The sequence below is a fragment of the Grampus griseus genome (genome assembly GCF_964374135.1).
Source record: "Grampus griseus genome assembly, chromosome: 20".
NCBI classification, from domain to species: domain Eukaryota; kingdom Metazoa; phylum Chordata; class Mammalia; order Artiodactyla; family Delphinidae; genus Grampus; species Grampus griseus.
Genome location: NC_139014.1, coordinates 48,307,863 through 48,330,910, shown reverse-complemented (window position 1 = coordinate 48,330,910; position 23,048 = coordinate 48,307,863). Strand labels below are relative to the sequence as shown.

Below are 23,048 nucleotides of genomic sequence, written 5' to 3'. Positions count from 1 at the left end.
ATTATCTCTAGGAATTCGCATGGCCTGGGAGGGGCAGTCTCTCCCTGGCCAGCTAGGCTGCCCCCAGAGATGTCAAACATAATAAAATAAAAGCTTAACACAGGATCACATTCCTCAGGAATGTGAGAGAGGAACCAAGCCCAGATCGCTCCTTCTGGGCCCCTAGGAAGAAGAAACCACAGCGGCCTCAAAGTGAAAAACACGGCCACCTGCCGTGGGGCTGTCTCGGAAATGCCAAACCACAGCTCTGTTCTCCACAGACACAAATGAATTGATCAGACGTTTGGTGTCTCCTGGACCTGGTTGGGGAAGAATGCGTGTTTAAGCCTTTTTGTTTTCTGTTTTTTACACCACAGTTATAAATTTTAGTCAGAATGAGATTGCCGGCGGCTGTCATCCACTTCTCCTCCTTAAGGATATTCTTGTGTAGTAAAGAATAACAGTAGATGCATGGGAGAATTTCAGAGCTGAAAGGGTCATTGAGGTCAGTGATCGCCAAGCCCAAACCCAGCATTTCTGACAACGAGACAAACGGCAGTCCTGTAACGTGTTTTCCCATCACGTTGAATGCATTCAGTTGAGAGAAGAGCTTCTTATCCCGCACTTTGGCCGTGTCTACACATCATGGCATTCAGATACTTTTTCTTTCATGGAATGACGGTGGTGGTTGATGGTGATGTGTGTTTGTCATGCCAAACCGGCAAAATAAAAGTCTGTGACGCTGAATAAAAACAGAATAATGGCCATGCCTGACAGTTATGATGCGCTCCGCCGTTTATGTCACACCTCTGTGCATGTCATCTTATTTGATATTTCCACTCGGTTTTCAAAACCTCACTAAAAACAAGGTGGGAAGTGGTAAAAATTGCCCTGGACCAGGAGTCAGAAAATCCTGGGACTGGTGCTATAGCATCTGAGCTTTAAAGGTGTCAGGCCTGGGCTCGAGGCCCAGTTCCTCCATTTACTCTCTGTGCTTCTTTGGGCAAGTTACCTAACATCTCTGGGCCTCGGTTTACTCAGTTGTGGAAAGATGATCGTAATGTCTGCTTCGACAGTCGCTGAGGGCATAGAGGTAACGTACGTGGGTGCCAAGGTCTGCACCTCACAGATAGGAAGCATTGCGTGGTTCTCGCTTATTATTGGCTTTTGGATGAGCCTTGGAACACCTGGTGCAGGCGCAGGGGTGAATCTCGGCATCTTACAGAGCCCAGTCTTTTCCCTGCTCTGCTGGTCCTGTGGCTGGCTCTGTTGTCACTGTCACAGTCTGAGTCCCCAGGGAGCCCTCCTGAGCTGGCCACAAGGGCTGGGAGTGCAGGAAAGGGGCCTTCCAGGGCCTCCCAGCTCACGTGCAGGCATGGGATTGTAAGGCCTCGTCTGCAGTGACCGTGGGTGGGGGACTCCGGGGGTGTCCTGGAATCCTCCCTCCTCTCCCAGGCAGCCCAGCCTTCAACCTGCAGCTGCACAGGTGCGCTGACAGCCTGCTGCCTCTGACTTGTGCTTGCTGTTTGGAACCAGACCTGAGGAAGCCTAGGGAGCCAGTGCGGAGGGGCCGGTGGAAGCAGAGGGGAGAGAGGGGCTCGGACCGGGGCGCAGGAGACCTGGGCCCCCCACCCCTCCAGCTAGCTTGCTGTGCAGCCTCAGCTCCTGCCTGTGGCCGGCCTCCCGGCCCGTCTGTGCGTAGAGCCCCTTCTAGCTCTGACATTCTAGCGCTCTCTGCGTTTCCGTCGCTGCCTCTGTCTCCTGGTTTCCTTTGCCTGCCCGTCTGGCTGCTCTGCCGTGTTCACGCTACTCCACAGCAGAGCCCACGTTTACAGAGCACTTCTGGCACCTGACGTGGTGCTGGGTGTAAGGACTCGGGGAGCTTACTACCTGCCCATTGAACCTCGCTCCTGTTCTTCTGTGCAAAGTGAATGGCGTCATCTTCGCAAACTCACGCCAGACACCTGGGCGTCCTTCTAAGCTTCCCCTTCTCTGCCACCTTCCAGAGTCAGATCAGACCCCTGAGAGCATCCTTTGTACCCCCAGCAGATCTCTCATGCCTCCACCCACCCCATCCCCCACCCCTTCTCCAGCTGAAGCCGCCATCTTCTCTCTTCTGGATGGATCCATCCTCCCGTGCTGGCCTCCCTGCCTCTGGTCTCTCCCACTTTGGTTCTTCCTCCAGAGTGTGAGAGAAACCTTCGCGGGAGGCAGACTTGTCCTCGTGGCCTCCTGATGCCCTCTAGTGATTCCTCTCCAATAAAGGACGAGACCGGCCTCCACACGACCTACCTGCCCACCTTCCCCACCAGCCCTCCCCTTCCTTTCCAGACCGCCTTCTAGAAGGAGCGTGCAGACTCCAAGCACAGTTTTCTCTTAAGCTAGTTGGAAAACTCGAGCAGTGCATCCAGCCTCGTGGAGGCGACGCGAGCAGCCCGCTCCGCAGCAGATGGTAGGAAGGACTTGGGGCTCCAGAGTGAGTCCCTTGGGACCCAGCCCTGTCGGCCTCTGCCCTCTACTCCATTCATCGCTTCCTGGATCAGGGAGCTGGGTCCGCCCCTCCCTGCCAGGACCTACTGTCATCACAGAGGAGACTGAGGGCACAGCTGTTGGCTCAGTGGGTGTAGTAACTCTCCTTCCTCTGTCCCCCGGCTCCATCTCCAGGGAGGAGCAAACTCTCCCAGGAGAGCCGTGGCTGCCTCACTCTCTCCGTCCCCCCTCCCTTCCCCTCTCAGCAGCTTCACAGTGTGCAAGGCGCTGCACACTGATCTTCATGGCCACCTGGGTGCTGGGAAAGGTTGCAATCATTACAGCTGTGTCACACTGAGAAGATAAAGACCAGGGGTAAATAACCTTCCAAGGAAGGTGCTCACACACAGGTCTCCATGCCCCTCCATCTCCAGAGCTCAGTCCCGTGTCTGGTCTGAGCTCCCATTTTCCTGAAGTTTCTCCTTTCTGGTCACCCCAGGTACCTGGGGAGGTGCCCCATTGTCCCCTGTGTCACACAGTTACCCCCTTCAAGAGCCAACTCCACGAGCCCCTCAAAAGCCTGGGGTCCAGGATGTGCACAGTAAAGTGCAAGTGGGAGAGACTTTCTCTACCTCACGTCCACCTGTGTGTGTCGGGGGGCGGGGGGAGGGTGCAGATTCCAGGACAGGAGGACTTGCTCTTGGGCCCTCCGGGTGGGACCCAGTCTGTGTGGAGGACAACTCGACCTGCACATGTGACTTACACTCGTGTTGTCAGATGGCTTTCTCAGGGCCAGTGCCAGGCTTCAGATGCAGGGGTGGGGGCAGCAAGTGATGCCCGCAGTGTGGGGAGGGTCTGCCCTTGGCCACGCCTGTTTGTTAGAGCGGGCTGAGCAGTGGGTCTCTGAACTTTCTCTCGTCCTTGACACTGGTGCAGACTGAGTCCCAATCCTGGCCCCAGAAGGACCCTTGATTCTTCATCGCAGACTGAGCCTCTACCCTAGGCACCCACAGAGCCCCGATTTGTCCCAGGCTGTATCCTGGCTCCAGTCCCTGGTCCTGGACTGAGCTTGGCTCCTGGACCCCAATAACTGTCAGAAAGACCTGTGCGGTTGCCCCACAGAGGCAGAGGGGGAAGATGAGGATGCTTTCATGGGGGTGTGGCTTGACCTCACGTCCCACTGTCTGGGATTAGGGACCAGAGGAGCCGCTCTGAAGAGCCAGACCAGCCGCCAAGGGGCTACCCCTCCCGCATACCCTCGGCCCCACGGCCTCCCCAGCAGCCCCCTGCCCACGGCTGGCCTCCCCACTCCTCTGCCTGGTAACCGGTGTCTTTTCCTGGCCTGTGTGGGCAGCTTGCTGAGCACAGCTGCAGACGGGCTATGTTTAGCGGCTTTAATGAGCTCAGGGTGGCAGACGTCCGCCTTGGGAGCACTTTTCTTGCGTGCGTGCGCGTATGCCTATGTTTGGCACGGTCCGTTCGTGTGTGTGTGCGCGCACAGGGAAACGTGTGCCTGCGCATTTGTGTGTGTGCGTTAGCGTGTGTGTCCAAGCGTCAGTGCAGTCATCTACACAAGGCTCCGTGTGCATCTGTGTGAGTCTGTGCCGCGTCTGCATTGCCAGGGACGTGTGCAGCTTCCGGCACGTGTAGGGGCACAGAATAGGAACAAATTATTAGTTCATTCGCTTGTTTGAAAAATATTTAATGAGTCTCTTTTATATGCCAGCACCTTAATAGTCTCTGGGGATAAAATGGAACAAAAACAAATCCAGTTCCAGCCTTTAAGGCTCTTACAATCTGGGGGTTGGAGGAGGGGAAGACAAATGAAATAACCACAAAACTAAAAGTATAAGGATTAGTCCTAGGACACAGAAAGCCATGGTGCTTTCTGGAGGAGGAGAGTAAGAAGGGAAGGCCCCCAGGAGTAAGGAACACTGAGGTTTCTGTAGGGACTGTCTGGGCACAGAGGGTGAGAGGAAGAGTCCAGGCATAGGGAACAGGATGTGCAAAGGCCCTGTGGCGAGAGGCACATGGGATCCTTGACGACTGTCAAAAAGGCCGACGTGGTTGAGCTCAGAGAGGGTGGGGCAAGCGGTGGGAGAGGTGAGTGGAGAGTCGGGCCTGTGGGCAGACCACACGGGCCTTGGTCAGGATGGGGAAGCCGCAGGAAAGGACAGTGTAGGCTGACATGATAAGATTTTTGTAGGGCAGTTAGAGTCTAGTCATGATTCGGCCGGGGGTTCTCGCAGGAAAAGGAAGGCTCTCGAGCAGCCCGACTGGAGGAGAGTCCAGCAGGGGTTTCTTCAATCTCAGGTAAAGGAAACCCGCCAGTCACAGGACGATGCCCTGGGCCACTCCCAGCCCTGAAGGTCGCTGCGTGGAGAGCCTCCCCCTCTGTCCCTGCCCCACCTGCGCAGGAGCTTGGCCTTCGGGAGAGACAGCCCGTGGTGAGCCGGCAGGGAGGCAGCCTCACTGGGGATGGTGGAGGTGGATCTGGAGGGGCGAATGGAGACCATACTGCATAGTCCACTGACTTATACATGAACGAACCACTTTTTCCTTTATTTTTCTATAAGCCCCTTTGTAATTTCGACTCTGCATACCCATCCAGCTGGACTCGTGACAGAGCCCCCTCTGTGATTCCAGGGGGTTCCCTTTTCCTCATTTTCCTGCCCTTGTTCCAAAGCCCCCAGGGGTCGTTCCCGCCACCCTGGTGGGGAAACAGTGTGTGCACGTGCGAATGTGTGCAGGAAGCTCTCCATCCACACTCGTGGTTGCTGCGGGGCTCCGGGCCCCAGCCTGCTACTCCCTTCCGTCCTGGTCTGCCTAGGGGCCAGGCTCATTGGGGCACAGGGTGGCCAGACCGTGAAAATCATTCTGTCTCCTCCTGGACTTGCGAGAGTCCCCCAAGCTGTGAGGGCACCGCACCTAGTTCTGTCTCCTCCCCTCAGCCTGGGGCAGAGGGTGGGGACCTCTTTTTAGTCTCAGGGAACCTCTGTCTCCTCAAATCCCTTTCTCCTGGGGACAAAAGGGCTTTTAATCACCCTGCTATGTGCCCTTTGAAAAAATTCTTATTTTTAATCTGTCTCTTGAGTAGATAGCACATGTACATGTTATAAACTTCTAAAGGAATGAAGGTGATGAGGGTTCCTCCCTCTCCCCAGAAGCCATGATTGTGACTAGGTTCTTCTAGAACATTCCAGAGATATTCTCTGCATATATGAGCATCTCCCTAAATATTCATTTTTATATATATCTTTATATATACCCCACACAGATGGGAGCATTCGGTGCCTTCCACTCTGTACCTTGCTTTTCTCAAATAACAATATATCCGGAGTATTTTACTATCTAGTACATTCAGAAGGGCATCATTCTTTGCAACGGGTGTGTCATATTTCACGGTGGCCTAGTTTATTGAACGAGGCCCCTATTTATGGGCACATAGGTTGCTTTCTGTCTCTTGTCTATGTCTTAGAAAGTGTGGCAGTGGTTACTGTTGTACCCATGTCCTTTTGCACATGGACTTGGAATTGCTGGGTCAAGGGCATTCTGTATGTGGCATGACCTTGCCAAACTGCCCTCCACAGAGGCTGTACTGGTTTTCGCTTTCACCCGCAATGAATGAGGAGACTCTGCTTTCCCACACCCTGGGTGGCTGGGTGTTGATAACTGCTAAGGTGAAAAAAAGGCGTTCTAGAGTGATTTCAGTGAGCGTTCCTGCAGTTTAGGGTTCTAAGGCTGAGCACCTTTTCATATGTTTAGGGGCCCTGCCCCGTTCCTTTTCTGGAGCCCATGTTCATTTTGAGGGGATTACCGTCGGGGAGTGTGCTTTGGGGTTCCTTTGTGGGCAGGCTTGACAGGGGTTCCTTAGCGGGTAGGACCCAAAGGTGCAGGCAGCCTTCTGCTCCTGATAACCGCCTCTCTTCCCCTTTCCCTCCCTGCCAGGGATGGCTCTGCTGGCAGAGCCAGTATGGAGGCATTTAAAAGACTGACAAGACCACCCCGTTCTTAACCCCCGCCTTTGTGGGGTGATGCTTCAGGAGGATGAAAGAGCCCTTGCCGGGTGACCTGGGTTCAAATCCCCACCCCTTCACTTAACCTCTCTGAGCCTCAGTTTTCTCATCTGTAAAATGGGCAGAGCACCCCTGTCCTCTCAGGATGAATGTGAAGTTTGCCTGAGACACCGGGCGAGGGCTAGAAACTCAAGACCCATCTGAGGAAGACTGCATTTATTACAGAGAGTCACCAGATAGGGGACGCCAAGCCCTTCTAGCATCACTGTGTAGTGGCAGGAGAGGTTCTTATGGTTGTATATCTGAAACCTTCCCTGGGCCTGATTCAAGATGGGGATGCTGGGTTCCCCCATGGGGAGTGGCTCCTCGGAGCTATCCCCAAGCTCCCTTGGGGTGGCCAAAAGTATGTTTTCAAGAGGCAGGATCTGGGGCCCAGACCCTAGCAAGGGACAGGACTTGGTGGGGACAGGCAACTCTTGGGGGGGCTAATTGGCCCCTGGGGTTCGGCCTCATTAGCCAGATGAATCCAGGCTGACTTGATTGGCTTCTGACCCTGAAAGGCTTACGGAGTCATAGGAGGGGCCTCGGCCTCTAGATCCCACAGCCCTGGATGAACATCCCCTGCCAGCATCCCTGCCCAGTGACCACTTACACTCCTCACTTGTACAACCTCCTGAAGGGGAGAGAATGCCCTGCCCCTGGGCCAGCACGGGTCACTCTCGTACTATTGTAAACATTTCCTTAGTTGTGCTGAAATTCCGAACTCTTCAGAAACTATCCGCACCCCCATTCATCCCGACTCTGTCTTCTGCTCCTGTGACCCAAACACGGCTCAGCTGGGATTTGCAGGCAGCAAATGTCCCATAGAGCCTGCTCGTCCCCAGGCTGGGCCCCTTTCCACAGCTTTCCTGCCCAAGTTATTGGGCTCCAGATGTGCCCTCAAAGTGACCTGAGCTGCAGGGAGCAGGACGGGGACGTCCCCTCCTCATTCCATGGTCTCTAGTGTGCGCAGCCTCAGAGGCTGACTACCTTTGCGGGTCCCATTACCCTGGCTCAGGCAGTTTGCAGCCTTTGGTCAGGTGACTGGGCTGGGTCACATGACGTGGGCCTTGATCGTGTGACCCTAGGGGCTTGAGAGATCCTTGAAGGCACCTGCTATATATCTGATTCATCTTGGTACTTCCAGCCCGGACACAAGTTTGGGCAATAACCAACGGAGGAGGAATTGGCAAGTCATATCAAGTTGGATTTTTAACCCAAATGCAGGATGGTGATTCACTCATCGTGTTTCACATTCGTTCCTTCCTTCCATAAGCATGTCATTTCCTTTGTGCATTTCCTCATTTGCTGTCAGCTCCCAGAGCGCAGGGCATTTCACTTTGTTTTGTCTGTAGTGTTTGCATTTAGCAGAGTCAGGGGTAGTAGCTTGGTGAAAATGTTCTTATCGTAAACACGACACAAGCTTGTAGTGCATTCAATGGATGTATTCATAAATAGTTGTAAACTAAAAGAAATAGGAGTTTGCTAGAGAAAAATTGGAAAATAGAGAAAAGCAGAAGGTTAAAAAAAATCACCCATTGTTCCACCATCCAGAGAAACCACCTGTAAACATTTTGGTGTGCTTTTCTTCCAATATCAGGCCTCCAACCCACCCTCCACCCACTCCACCTAGATTGCTGTTTTTGCATAAAGCCAGGGGCTGGGGCACCGTGGAGGAGGGTGGCCTGGAGTCTGGCTGGTGAACAAAGTTGGTGGCTTTTTAATTGTCCTCTGGAGCCCTCAGTGGCTGCCTAGGTCAAGAGTGGGGGGGAGTAAGGAAGCGGGGCTCTGGGCCCCCCAACCTTTTTCAGTCAGAGCCGTTCACTTTCACCTGTTCTGCAAATTGGGTTTCTAAGGAAAATTTCACTGGGCAAAAGATTTCACTGTTTTAAAAAAGTTTTAAAACCATCCAGCGCGGGCCCATTCTTTCCCTTGCTTCACACTGTCCCGTCCGCATCGTGACCCCATTCATGAACCTGCACTCCTTGAGCCGCTATGAGAGCTGCGGGTTCCAACCTGGTTTGTCTTTCTGCCAGTGTCCCCTCCTCCCCAGATGCCCTAAGCCCTTGGCGCTACCTTGGGCTCCCAGCCCAGTGACCCTACCCAACAAGCAATGAGGTGGGGTTGGCCAGAGATGTCCAAGTGAGCCTATCAGGGCTCTGGGGGACCATTGCTTCCTTTTCTAAGGGTCCCCAAACACTTGTTTGTTAATTTGCAACAGGTCTTGCCTGGAAATTGACATGAAGCTCTCTAGATAGAATCAACCGCTTGGAAAATCCAGGTGACATTTGCCACCTGCCATTTCTTGGTTCCTCTTCCTTCCTCTGGCATCCCTCAAAGCAACTCACCCGTCATGCCTGCAGGTCCCGTTAGGGTCTAAGAGTCTAATTCTGCTGCGCATGGAGGCTTGAGCTCACACAGCATGCTTGGACTCATGGAATCTCCAACTGCCTGACTCCTAAGAGGGAATGAGGTCTGACCCCCTCATTTTGCGGTCGTGGGGAGGGTGCCCGAGGTCACCCTCTGACTAGGGTACTCATTTCCCATCCCAGGATTCTGTCCATGCCTGTCTCCCGTGTGTGTGTCCTTCTCCATGCGGGTCTATCTGCGGGATTGGGGCCGTGATCTGAGCCTCCTGCTTGCGGCTGAATGAAGCTGTAGATCTTCCCAGACATTTCTAGGTATATGCCTTGCATCTCACATCAGAGCAAGATAGCCAAGCCATTGGGCTTATGCAGACACACACGTGTGTGTGTGTTTGCCCATGCATGTGCTTCCATGTGCTCTAAAGGATTAGATACTTTTGCAGGTACGTCTCAGGACGTGCCCTGTGGCCTCAAGCTGGACACAGCTCTGCTCAGTTGACCCCAGGAGTGACTAAGAGAGGTGGGGCGACTGCCAGGGCTGGTAGAATGGAGGGTAAAATTGAGGGGTCAGCTTTAGCCCGGGGGCACCCCCAGCACCCACTCCTTGTGGGTCCCAGTGGCGGGTGGCAAGGGAGATGGAGTCTTCGGGCGAACTGGGTGATGCTTTGCTTAGGGTGCCGAGTGCGAGGGTGCCGACCTTGGCTTTTGTCTTGAGAGGAGTGTAGCACATCAATAATTAGAAGGGATGACCATGATTTGTGCCTTTCCAAGGATGTGATTAAGCAAGAATAGCCTCCATTCTTCAGGCGGCAGGAGGCGTCACGGTGAGCTGGCGGGGGGGCGCTGGTCCTGGTGCTAGGGCTGGCAGGGGTGCTGGGAGCAGGTGTTGCAGTAGCTGGCCTGCCTCAGAGCTTGTCACAAAAACATTGTCACAAAAACAGTTGTGGGCTCACCCCGCCCCAGATCTGGGCACGGCAGGGACCCAGCCTGAATAGCGCCATGCAAACAGAAATGAACAGGAAGTGGGAAGAAACAGGCAGCCTGATAATGAGGTCCTGGGGCCCCTGGAATGTGGCTCCCCACCACCCAGGAAGCCCCGCCAGCAGCTCTTGTCACCAGAGGCTCTGGGGAAGCCTCTAGGGGCAGAGTGATAAGGCCCCAGCCAGGATGCTCTAGAATTCCTAGAGGTTCCCTGATACCACTTTCCCTGGGGACTTTCAAGAAATGTGCCTCCTGGTGGATGACGCTCCCCTGATCCCAATTTCTCCTGGGGGTTTGACAGCATAGAGATGTCTCATAGGTCATGTGTACCCTGGGATCTTCAGTTGCAGTAAGTTTTCACAAAAATGTCATGCTAGGTCCTGACCACTGGCACCCTGTGAGATAACCGTCTCTGCCTGAGTAGATCTGAGAAAGCTTTCCAGAGGTGGTGACAATTGAGCAGGTTTGTAGGTTAGGTAGGAGTTTGCTGGTCTGCAGAGGGAGGAAGGGCTTCCCAGGCAGAGGGCTCAGCATGAGCAAAGGCATGGAAGAGTGAAAGAGTTGTGTCTTGTGGGTGAGTCAGAGCCAGTGGCCTCAGTCATTGTGGTGGGAATGTCTGGTTCTTAGAAGAGCAGAACCCTTGTGGGCAAGGTACTGGCAGGTGGGTTCTAGGCTGCCTTTCTGTTGGTCTACAGAGACCTCTTCTAAGACTGAAGATGGGGAAACCCTGGTCCTATTAGTCAGCTCTGAAGGGGCCAGAATCCAGATCTGGCAGGCGAGGTCTCCCCACCTCCATCTTCCAGAGCAAAGCATTTCTGGCTTTTGTGCATTAAAAGGAAGCAAGTCTCCATCTTCAAACAGCATGGGAGGCCAGACTCTTCCCCTTGGCTAGGGAAGGGGTGAGGGATGCTGAGGACAACCCTGCTGGTCTCCCATCTCCACTGAGCCAGGAACTGCCTCGGCATCATTTGTGGCCGGGACGCAGCACAGATTTGATGCCCAGGGCATCACATGGGCCCCAAGGGAGCTGGCCGCAGGAAGGTCAGGGATGCGGGTGCTCTCAGTCTGTGTAATCAGTGAGGGTGCAGGATGCAGTCCCCACATACTGGAGGACATGGTACCCAGGAGATGGCAGGACCCTCATGTCTTCCCTGCAACTTATTTATAGCCTTGCTATGGTAATTTGTGGCAATCACAGCATTTAATTCTGTAATCACACTGCAAGCAGACATCCAGCCCAGTGAGGCTGGGGAGGCTGCCAGGGCTTAGGGAGGGACTTGGGGGCAGGGCAGGAGTGTGAAGGCGGTGATGTCCCCATCAGCCTCCAGCCCCATTGTGTCAGCTGTGGCCCTGGCCCTGTGCTCCCCGATGCACCCTGGATAATAGTAATAATAATAATAAACTACTAACCCTTATATAGCACTTACCATGTTCTAGGCCCTGTCCTAAGCGCTTTGTATATATGGGCTCGTTTATCCTCATCACCACTCTGTGAGGTAGCTCCTGTTATTATGCCCATATTCCAGATGAGGAAACTGAGACACAGGGCACACAGCTGGTAAGAGCCTAGATTTGTACTCAGGCATTCTGGCTCCAAAGTCCATGGTCCCAACTAGGTTTCTCCTGGCCCCAGAAGTGAGGGGTCTCCCAGGCTGCCCGCCCATATCCTCAGCTCTGCCCAGCTCCTGGTTCCCCCTGGTCCAGCTGCCCCAGGGCTGCACACATGAGGCTGCACACACCACGAAGTACGGTTGCTTCATCCTGGGGAAGCGACACTCAGCTTCCCTCCTGGACACTCTCGGGGTTTCCTACTAGCAAACTTTCACGTGCGGTGGGAAGAAGTCTCGGGGGCTTTAGTCTTCAGGATGTCACATCCATTTGTGCTCCTGTTTTTTCTCCTGCAGAATGGGGATTGTCGTGTCTACCTCACTGGAAAGCTGTGGCGATCAGGGGGATGGGAGGGGAGCCACTTCGTCAAGCATCGTCTTCTGCTGAGTGTGGGGCAGCTCACTCAGTCTTTAATTAGTTGTGCGGTTTGGGGCAAGTGACCTTGGTTGTTCGAGCCTCAGTTTTCTCATCTGTAAAATGGGGCTAATAATAAGAGGACCACAGCTCAGAGGATAACTGTGGGGACTAGATGAGATGGTACCTGTAAAGCACATTGTGCCTGGGACGTAATAAGTGCTCAACAAAACTGAGCCATTTACTGGTGTCTTTTAGCATAATCCTGTCCTGAAGGCAGGGCCCAGACCTCTTCTAGCCAAGCCCAGGGCAAGGTCTACAGGATGTTCCAATTAAGGCAGAAGAGTCTGAGCCACTGAAGGAGTCTCAGCAAGTGCAGGGCAGAGTCCGGCCTCAAAACAAGTTTTTTCTCGTCCTCCTCCAAGCCAAACCTCTCCATCATTTGGGAAACGATTTCCTGTCTGTGTGGGCAGCAGCTCCGAGCTCATAAAGCAGTTACCCTTAGACCAGGGTTGTGTCTGTGAGGACAGAATATTTCAGAAATGCACTTGCTGACTGAGAAAAGCTTCTCACTTGGAATTCTTTGCACGCTCCCTCCCCTGGGGCCAGTAGTGGCTGAGATGTTGACTTAGAAACACGTTGGCCAGGGCTCTCGCCCACGCCTACTGCAGGGTTGCCTGTAAAGCCCCTGGGAAGGCCCCTCCCCAGATGTGACTCCTAGTGGGTGCTGCAGGCTCCTGGCGGGGGTGGGGCAGAGTGGGAAGGAGAAAGGGCCATCCTGTCTAGAACCGGATGCTTTAGAGATGAACCGCTTGAAGGCAAACAAGTGGCTGGTTCACAGTCTAGCTTTGTGGTTCAGCCACACAGAGAAAATAGTATCCTTCTCATGGGGAGAAAGGAGAGGTGGTGAGGATTCCTCAGTGTGGCCGGCATCACCGGGTGGGCCATGAGGGGGCCGTTGGATGTCCTGGAGGCGCCTCTCCACCGGAGAGTCCAGTGCCGTGACATTGAGAAATGCGGGTGTTAGATCAGATAAACTGTTCTGTAAGGAGACAGATAGTCCATAGTTTCGGCTTTGCCAGCTGTAAGAACTCTGTGACAATTACTTAACTCTGCTGCTGTGGCACAAAAGCAGCCATAGACAATACATAAATGAAAAAGTCAGTTGTGTCCCAATAAAACTTTATTTACAAAAACAGACGGCGGGCCAGATTTGGTCCACAGCTGTAGTTTACATGTTAGAGGAATGAGAGCTCAGCCAGGGCTGGAATCCGAGGAGCGCTTCCTGGAGGAGGACATGGCAGCCGACAGAAGCAAGAAAAGCATTCCTGGCAGTGGCTGGCTTCACCCCAAATCTTGTGTGTGATGGTGAGTGTGCTCCTGGATGCTGGCCTTGCCTCTCAGAGGATCCACCTTCCCTGGACCGGCCTCCCATGATTTAAGGCCTTGCTGTCACTCCGAGCGCTTCAAACAGACCTTTAAAAAATACTTTACCCAGCTCCTCTAGTTGTTTTCAGAGGGATGCTTGGCCCAAGTTTCCCTCCATAACTGGTAGTCACCAGATGGCATTTGTCCTGTTGCTCTCGCATTACTGGTGAGGAAGAGAAGGATAGTTCCTTTCTGGGACACCCCTCCTGGCCTCAGGGACAGACAGCATCCATGATGGCCTCACACTGCCGGCCTCCCTTTCTTTTTCTTCCTTTTTTTTTTTTTTTTTAATAGATTTATTTATTTTTGGCTGTGTTGGGTCTTCGTTGCTGTGCACGGGCTTTCTCTAGTTGCGGCGAGCAGGGGCTACTCTTTGTTGCGGTGCGCGGGCTTCTCATTGCGGTGGCTTCTCTTGTTGCGGAGCACGGGCTCTAGGCGCGCGGGCTTCAGTAGTTGCGGCGCACGGGCTTCAGTAGATGTGGCTCGTGGGCTCTAGAGCGCAGGCTCAGTAGTTGTGGCGCACGGGCTTAGTTGCTCCGTGACATGTGGGATCTTCCCGGACCAGGGCTCGAACCCGTGTTCCCTGCACTGGCAGGCAGATTCTTGACCACTGTGCCACCAGGGAAGTCCCCGGCCTCCCTATCTTCAGGAGGAGAAAGGTTTCAGAAGGTTGTGTATCTGTCGGTGGCAGGGGCTGGGCAGCATGACCCTCCCGAGCTGGGGACGCTGTCATTCTAGCTCACCTGGGAGCCCAGGCCTCATGCCAGCTGGGCCCAGAGAACATCCAGTCACCGTGAGGGAGGCCTGGAGATGCTGAGTCCGCTGTCCACCCCACAGGAGAACTGTACCGGGTTTCCTTGAGAAGGCGGAGGTTCCCAGCCCAGGGAAGCATCGAGATCCACGAAGACAACGAGGTGGGTTTCTGAGGGTGTCCGGGCCACCTCTGTGGTCAGGATGTCAGGAAGAGCTCCGAGCTGGTAGGCCACCCAGTTTTCACTCAGCTCTTCATTTGACTTGCTGTGTGATGTCGTGCCGGTCCCCGTCCTTCTCTGGGCTTCTGGGTCCCGCATGAACAAAAAGAGTCTCTTGGGACTCTTCCCACCCTGACACGGAGGGGCTTGCCCTCCTGGCAGCCTGTGTCCCTCACTCTGAATGCACAGGAGGTGCCGTCAGAGTCCCCCTGTGTGTGTGTGAGCCTCTGTGTGCCCCTGCTCCCCCCTCCCCATTGCCTGTCTCTCTCTATCCTGACCGATGTCCCTCTTAGGAAGGCTGCCCGCAGCGCTCCTGCAAGACGCACGTCCTCCTGCTGGTGCTGCACGGGGGGAGCATCCTGGACACGGGCTCGGGGGACCCGTCCTGCAAGGTGGCCGACATCCACACCTTCAGCTCCGTGCTGGAGAAGGTCACGCGCGCCCACTTCCCCGCAGCCCTGGGCCACATCCTCATCAAGTTCGTCCCCTGTCCCGCCATCTGCTCTGAGGCTTTCTCACTCGTCTCCAAGTGAGTCCCTTTCTGCTTGTCTGGACTGGCTGGGATTGGTGGGGGGCCGAAGCAGAGGGGCCGCCCCTGCCACGTGGGTACGTGGTGGGCAGGTAGGTGCCTGCCTAGGCCTCTCTGGGGTGTCAGGTCCCGACCAACCACGAACATCACCAGTGGGAAGTGGTCAGCTGGAGTCCAAAGTGATTAACACTTGCGCACCGAACCCTCCTCTGCCCGGGGCTGGGTGGCGCTCAGACCCACTTCCTGTGCTCAACAGGCCCTGGTCTCGTTGGCCCAGACAAGGAAGCTGAGGCATTGAGAGGTTAAGCAATGTCCCCAGGGTTACTACGCAGCCCATGGACCCAGGAGTCAAACCCAGGCAGCCCCACTCTCGAGCCACACAATTAAGAGCCAGTAGAGATGTGTGCTATGATGGAGGGGGCACAGGGCACTGCAGACACTCAGAGAGAGGGCCAGGGAGGCTTCCTGGAGGAGGTGACTTTTGGGTGTGCTTTGAGAGTAGCGTAACCTGTGAAGGGTCCGGGCTCTCCCGGCTCTCCGGTCAGCCTGGATTTGAATTCCAGCTGTGTAACCTGGGGGAAGTTGTTTAACCTCTCCCTGTGTGTTTCCTTATCTGTAAAATGGGGATGATCATGGTATTAACCACCTCCTAGAGTTTTTGTGAGGATTCTCTGGGCTAGTGCGTGTGAAGCACGTGGCAGGGCGCGGGCATTAGCTGAGACTCACATCGCCATCCTGGTAGGGGAGAAGGCACTGTCCTTGTTGGTGGACAGTGGGCCGGGGCAGGAGAAGAGAACCCTGCTGGCTGGGAATAAGGCTGTGTGATTGCACAGCTTAGTTCTTCACGAACCTGCCCTGGAACCAGTGCGGAACAGATTGTGAAACTGGGGGCCCTCAGAACCTGGGGGACTTTGGGAGATCCTGACCACTTCTCCAGGACCCGGGGGCTCCCTCAGGTGCTCCCCAGATGCCTGCCCTGTTGAACCAGCTGAAGGTGGTGCCTGGAGCCAGCTGGGAGCCCTGGCTGCTCAGCAGTGATATAGGCAAACAAGAGCCTGAGCACCTGTGTGGCAGACGGCTGGCTCTCGAGCCTGGAGCGGGGGTGAAAGGGAGGCCAGTGGCACCTCGGCCTCGCCCCTCACCCCCTTTCATAGCTCCTGCAGAGGAGCCCCCATCCATGTGGGGGTTGGGGAGGGTGGAGAGGGATCCCCAGTCTGGTGCCAGCTCCCCAGGGGGGTGAAGTGCGTGCTCTGGGTCCGGTGTGGCTCTAAGGAGAGGGGCTCAGCGTCCAGCTGCTTCGGGGGAACACGGGGAGGTCTCACTTCTCCCCTCTGAGAGAGAAAGGAAAGTCTCCTCTGCCTTCTAGATTTATCCGTGTTCCCAGGACACGGGCTGGGCAGATCCCAACCAGAGTTGGAAGGAAGGAGATTCGGTCAGGAAGGAGAGTAGTGCCCCAACCCGATTAATGGCCCAGATCCGGGGTGTGGTTTTTGTTAAACCGCTAGGCGGTCGGGCCCCCCCTGGGTCGGCTGAGTCTGGAGGGCAGGAGCCCTACAATCTACTTCCTGACTTCCTCCAGGCTCTTGCTCTGCAGCGGGTTTGGGAGGCAGAGCTGAAAGAAGGCTCTGTCCATCACTGCCAATAGTCGGAGTTAATTGTGTTCCTTTATCATCAATCTCAGGACTCCTCACCCCTACCCCCTCTCCCCCAGGACATCTGACCTCCAGAGCTGGGTCACCCAGCCCGGGCCTGATCTCCAGGAAGACGAATGGCCCAGCATCCGCTGGAGGGGACAGCGGGAGGGAGCCTAGCTCTCCCCCAGGCAGCTCCTTCCCCGGGCCATCGATCACCCCTAATCACTGCTGGGAAGGAGGTCTTTCTCAGCTAATTAAAATCTCTCCGGCTGCAATTGAGGGCTGTTTCCTCTAATTTGTGTTTCTTTTGGAGATGAGGAATGGCTGTTAGGCCCGCCTGGCACACCATGAGGTCTCTGCCTCCTGTCCAGGGTGCCCTGAGCCCTGTCACCTTCCCCAGTTTCTGTCAGGTCCCTGTTGGGCCCTGGGTCGACCTGAGCTTGGACTATGGGGGAAGGGCAGGCTCTGGGGAGGGGACGTACAGTCCCTCCCTCTGTTTTCCCTCCCGGCCAGCTGGGTCCGATGCCCCAGGGGACAGAGGTAGGACGGGTGGGGTGCAGGCAGGCACAGGCAGCTGGGAGCTCGTCCCTGTTGGGGCTGAGCTGCCCAGAGAGAGGGAGGCAGGAAGTGAGGGGCCCACGCAGCGGCTGAGGATCAATCCACTGGTTGGGGGGGTGCTGTAGGATAGGCTCTCTCAGTCCTTTCTGGGGTCACAGACCTTTCTACAAAGCCCTTGATGGCTCTGATCCTCTCCCCAGAAAGATGGACACGATATCATGCGTGCAGCTGCGTGCCCACCTCCAAGCTGTGGCGGATGTGTGATACCCATGCCTGGCACGCCCTCTCACCTCCCTTCTAGCTTCCCTAAAGCCTTTCTTGAGGCCTAGTTCAAACCTCACCTCCTCCAGGAAGTCTGCCATGATGACATGTCCCCACCCTGATCCAGACCAGAGGCTTCCTCCATAACTGGGGTGTCCTTTGAGGCCATACAGAAAAGGGCAGAGAGCACTGCTGTCATAAGAGGCACAGGGCCCACATCATGGCTGGCACGGGATGGACATACAGGGGATTCAGCAGAGGCTTGCCCCTCCCTCCACCCCCACCCCATTGCCTGCGCTTTGTCTCGTCCGGCTCCTGCCTGTGTCCTCCTGAAGAGTCCCCGAGCCGAACGCCCAATTCCTGGCCAGCATGTGCTCTCTTTTGCCCGGCTGGGCTTACCTTGGCCCCCTGTCTGCAGCCTGAATCCCTACAGCCACGATGAGGGCTGTCTCAGCAACAGCCAGGACCACATCCCTCTGGCCGCCCTGCCCCTGTTGGCCATCTCCTCCCCGCAGTACCAGGATGCAGTTGCCACCGTCATCGAGCGAGCCAACCAGGTGTACATGGAGTTCCTCAAATCCCCCGATGGGATTGGCTTCAGTGGGCAGGTAGGACAGCCTGCCCTCACCTCCCTGTCCTGGTCCCTGCCTGGAGAGAGGCTGGGGTCTTCCAGAAGGATCTAGACCAGGGTGCCCTGGAGCCCTCGCTTCTGAGATCCAAAGAGGCTTTTGAGACCTTTGGGTTTATCCTCATTTTACAGATAGAAAAACTGAGGCCAACATCTGAGTTCTGATTTTCAGCCCATGCTGATCTGTGGCCCAAGTCTGACCCCTGACTATAGCCTGCTTTTTGTCCTCAAGCTGACCCTCCCATCCCCCTGTTGGGACCCTCAGTGCTTCCCTGGGACAGGCTCCTTGTTCGCCCGCGGACAGGCGACCCACGCTCTGGCTGGGTGTGGAGCGGGGGCGTGGCAGTGGGCAGGCCTGCAGTCCCGGCTCTGCCTTCTCCAGGTGTGTCTCATCGGGGACTGTGTGGGGGGCCTCCTGGCCTTCGATGCCATCTGCTACAGCGCGGGGCCCTCAGGTGACAGCCCTGGCAGCGGCAGCCGGAAGGGGAGTGTCAGCAGCTCGCAGGTGCGGGCCAGGTAGTGGGAATGGGGGAGGGTCTGTCCTTGGGAGCCCCAGCCCCGGCCCCAGGGGAACAGGGCCTCTCCTGGGGGAGCAGTGTTAGCTTTTCGTGTTTGTGCTGTGACATCCACGTTACAAGGTATCGTATCACAGTCCTGCAAGAGTAGTGGGAGATTATTACTACAGGTGAAGAAACTGAAGCCCAGAGAGGGCTCATGCTGGGTTTGGTCCCTAGACAGCTGTCCAGAGTCCTGCTGGGTTGCCGAACCCTTTGGACTTGGGGGACAGCCCTGTGCCTAAAATCCCACCGTTAACTGTACTGTGACTCCCATGCCCCTTTTGGAAGAAGGACTGCCTCTCACACCGTAGGAGGAAGGGGTTCACTTATGCTGGGGGAGGAGGCGGGGCCCCAGAGTCTCCGGTGACTGAAGTGTCCTCCTGTCCTCTGCTCGGCCCCAAAGGACACCCCAGTTGTGGTGGAGGAGGAATGCGGCCTGGCCAGCAGCAAGAGGCTCAGCAAGAGCAGCATCGATGTCTCCAGCGCGTTGGAGGATGAAGAGCCCAAGAGGCCACTGCCCCGGAAGCAGAGCGACTCCTCCACCTATGACTGCGAGGCCATCACCCAGCATCACGCCTTCCTATCGAGGTAACCGCTCCCTGTGCCTGCTGCCTTCCAGCAAAGCGTCCAGGGGGACAGAACCTCGGCCCAGGGCCATCTGGGAGGCCTGTGACTCCCAGGCCCTTGCATCGGGGTAGGGGGGAAGGGACGAGCACTGAAATGCTGGTACAAGGCCATTCCCCACGGACCCTGCGCCAAGACCCGGGACTCTGCACGCTGCGTCCGCCCCACTCCCCAGCTTGCAGAGAGCTGGGGGCAATCGATCTCACCAAGAGAGTAGACGCTGCCCTGCAGCCTACTTCACTGATGGTCTCAAGAATCTGGTGATAGAACAGACGTAGGTGTGTTTTGTATTTCTTAGTATTGTGTTCTTGGTATTTCTCAGATGGGGCAGCAGAGGCCAAGGAGGTTAGGAACTTTCCAGGGACCACACAGCCAGTTACTGGAGAGTTGGGGTCAGCATTTTGGTCTCCCAGTGCCCAGCACCCAATGCACTCTCATTCGAAGGCCAGCCGGGTCCCTCCATGGAAGTGCCCACCCTTTAACTTTCTAGAAGAGGCATGTTAACAGACACTGGCTAAATGAATTATCTGTACATTTATTCAGGATTCAAATGGGTATTGAACATAGATCCACATGGGAAGGAACGCCTCTTTTCTTCTTCCCTTTCTCCTCGCTTCTCTCCTCCCATCCCCGCTCCTTCTTTTCCACCCGAATGATAAGTTGCAGGAGGTCATCACAACATTTGGAAAATGGATCCTCGCACCATTGCTGACCTTGGAGTGTTTCCTCGCAGTATATTTTTTACTTGCTTTGCCTATAGTTTTACTTTAAAAAAAACCCTCTTATATTGTGTTCTTTCCCCCATATAATTAAAAAGTCTTGGTAAATATTCTTAAAAATATTTTTTTGAGTGAATGGATGACATCTTACCAGTAACTAGACACTTTGGCTTTTTCCAGTCCTTTGCAATTATAAACAGCACTCCAGAAACATCTTTGTGCATAAATATATATATATATATATATATATATATATATATATATATATAGGGGTTATTTCATTCAGATGGATTCTTGGAGGAAGAATTATTAGGTCAAAGGCTCTGCATATTCAAATCATATTTAAAGCCCCTCTGAAAGATTATTCTTTAGAAAAGCAGCTGCATTTCAAGTCAGGTTGCAAGGTAAAACCATACCATTTCTGGTTCATCCTTGAAAAATCCTTTAAGAAAGCCCCAAATTTGGAGAGTGACGTGAAGTTGGAGGCTCTCGAGAGCTGGTCCAACACAGCCAGCTCTTCCTTCTGGTGTAGGGACAGATGGCTGTTTCTCTGGCAGTTAAGTAGTTGGTGTGTGTTTAGGGACCACGTTGTACATGAAATACGAATCGTTAAACACCAGGGTGGTCATCCTCACTGCAAGATGCTCACACTGCGAGAGGCGGGGGGTGTGTGGGGATTCAGATCCAACTGCCCAGACCCTCACCCACAGGGGATGGGGGACTGGCACACATTATTTCGATGGTTATTTCTAAGATTCCCTTTCTCCTCCAACTTGAGTATTTTAGTAGAATTTGCATTCCGTTAATGGATTCATAGATCATGCGATCCTGCTGGACTTTCTTAAACCCCGACCAGTACCTAAATGCAGCTGGAAGGTCAGGGAGGTCCCCAGTTTTCTGCCCATTCTCAGCAGCCCACTCTGGGTCTGGGACTAAACATCCACTTGAAGTCTTTGGGGCAACGGGCACCTGGGAGGGGAACGGCTGGAATTCTGGGTGTCTCGTGTTTTTCTCTTTAAGCTCAGCTTCCTTTGTGGGCTAGAGGGGAGGGAAGACCAAGCTGTTTGCATCTGTGTCTGCGAGTTGCCTGGAACATGAGTTACCATGAAAGGCCTCCTCCTGGCAGAACTGATGTCACCCAGCTGTCTGGCCAGGCCGGGCTTCTCTGCTGGACAGGGCAGGAATTCACAGTGTGGCCATCACAAGACCAGTACGATGGGGCAGACCTGCCAATGCGCAGGGGGCTTAGGTTTTCAGGTGCTCGGTCTATTTTAGTGAAGAAAGTTTGATTGGATCATGGCCACGCGTGTTTGTTCAAGTAGCGTCTGTGGCTGCCCGCGTGCCACGCGGCAGAGTTGAGTTAAGTGGATGTGATGGAGGCCATATGGCCCCCAAAGTCTGAAATATTTACCATCTGGCCCTTTACAGGAAAAGTTGGCTGATTGCTGCCTTACCCAAATGTTGGCCAGGCCTTGGTGTTGGATGCTGAGATGGTCGCCATCTCGTGTCGGTGGTCCATCAAGTGGACTCCGGGTCTGAGCCCCGCCCCAGAGACGGAGGGCTGGGCGCTGCACCCCGGACCTCAGGCTGCTCTGCTAAGTGCTCACCCCCTGCGCTTGGTCCTCCCCTAACCTGCGCTCCCCTGTCTTCCTCCCTCGGCCAGCATCCACTCGAGCGTGCTGAAGGATGAGGCTGAGCCCCCTGTGGCCGGGGGGCCCCAGCTCCCCGAGGTCAGCCTGGGCCGCTTGGATTTTGAGGTGTCCGACTTCTTCCTCTTTGGCTCGCCCCTGGGCCTGGTCCTGGCCATGCGGAGGACGGTGCTGCCCGGACTGGATGGTGGGTATGGCGCGGGCTGGGGTTCAAGATGCCTTTGGGTCACTAGGCCACTGTGTGAGGGCCTGGAATTGGGGAGAGCGGGGCGGGGAGGGCCATGGAGTTGGGGTAGATGAAGAGAGAGGCGAGGAAGAAGAAGAAGGGGTCGGGGGGGGAGGAGAGTGGGGCAGTTTCCCTAGATGGGCAAAGGTGAGGCAGCTCCTGGTGGATTTCGCTGTCCCTGTCACATGCCCCAGACTGATTTGTGCCCCCATTGTCCAGCTGTCATGCTGTCAGGGAAGAGAAGCCCTATTGCACCCGCCCCCTCCATCCCCAGCGCCCAGGCAGGCCCTCTGCAGCCAGGTTGGTCTTACTGCCCCCTGCAGATGCCCTGCTCACCTCAGTGCTTTTGTTCTCGCAGTCCCTGCGGCCTTCAGTGCCTTCTCCCCATCCCTCTAAGATCCACACGGAGGTGGTTTGCACCAGCAGATGGCTTAGCAATGGCTCTGCGGATGTAAGAGGCTGGAGGCACCTCGGAGAACAGTGGATCAGGGATTCTCGAATTTCCTTAGCACCCAAGTTTACCAACAGCCTGCACTATGGAACAGATAAAAAGTGGCGGGGGGGTGTCTGCTAGAAGTGGGGAGAGGAGGCAGAATCCCACGGCTGTCCTTAACGTTGCTAAGGAAACCTAGGGCTCCCTGGATGCTGGACCGTCCAGTCCTCTAAGAGGGACAGTGAGGCACGTTGATGAGCTGAAGCCTCAGTGGAGACACCTGCTGGTCAATGGGAGAAGTGTTCTGTCGGCTCTGGCAAACTAAGAAGTCTACTTACTACCGGGCCTGGGAATTGAGCGGGCCGAAGGAAGGGCTGCTGATCCTGACTGAAAGATCCTAGGTCCGCTTCATAGTTCAGGTGGCAACTAAGCGACAGCTAGAAGAATGTAAAGGAGTTTGACCAGTGGAAATAGTGGAGGGCGTCCTGCTAGGAGGAGGGGCAGCTTGAGCAGAAGCGCAGAGAAAGGAAAGAAGCAAGCCTGGCTGGGGAGTCACCGACGTCCACCGTGGCTGTAGTGCTGGACGCCTACAGCGGCGCTTCTAGGTGGGGCAGGTTGGCAAGGCATTGAAGGCCAAGCTGAACCTGATGGCTTTGATCCTGTCGGTAGCAGGGAGCCATGGCAGGTTCTTGAGCAGAGGAATAGGTTACTCAAAGCTGCAGTGAAGGGAGCCTCCTAGGGCCAAGGGAGCAGGTGCTCAAGGGACTTCCCCCATGTATCCTCCCACTTCCCACCCCCACCCAGGTTTCCAGGTACGTCCTGCCTGCAGTCAGGTCTACAGCTTTTTCCACTGCGCAGACCCCTCTGCCTCCCGGCTTGAACCACTGCTGGAGCCCAAGTTCCACCTGGTGTCGCCCGTCAGCGTGCCCCGCTACCAGAGGTTCCCGCTGGGTGACGGACAGTCCCTCCTCCTTGGTAGGCCCTCAGGAGTATAAGAGTGTGCTGAGCCGGAGGCTGGG

General features: G+C 55.2%; 1 protein-coding gene across 1 annotated transcript in view; it reads left to right on the top strand.

The window, feature by feature from the left end:
* PITPNM3 (PITPNM family member 3) overlaps window positions 1–23,048 on the top strand; it is a gene marked incomplete at both ends in the record, with an annotated part of 81,069 nt that overhangs the window by 42,393 nt on the left and 15,628 nt on the right. The window contains 7 exons of the mRNA XM_082679466.1: window positions 14,078–14,154; window positions 14,505–14,740; window positions 17,612–17,801; window positions 18,204–18,326; window positions 18,782–18,966; window positions 21,385–21,557; window positions 22,834–23,004. Of these exons, the coding sequence (XP_082535592.1) occupies window positions 14,078–14,154; window positions 14,505–14,740; window positions 17,612–17,801; window positions 18,204–18,326; window positions 18,782–18,966; window positions 21,385–21,557; window positions 22,834–23,004 (1,155 nt within the window). The remainder of the gene's footprint in view (window positions 1–14,077; window positions 14,155–14,504; window positions 14,741–17,611; window positions 17,802–18,203; window positions 18,327–18,781; window positions 18,967–21,384; window positions 21,558–22,833; window positions 23,005–23,048) is intronic.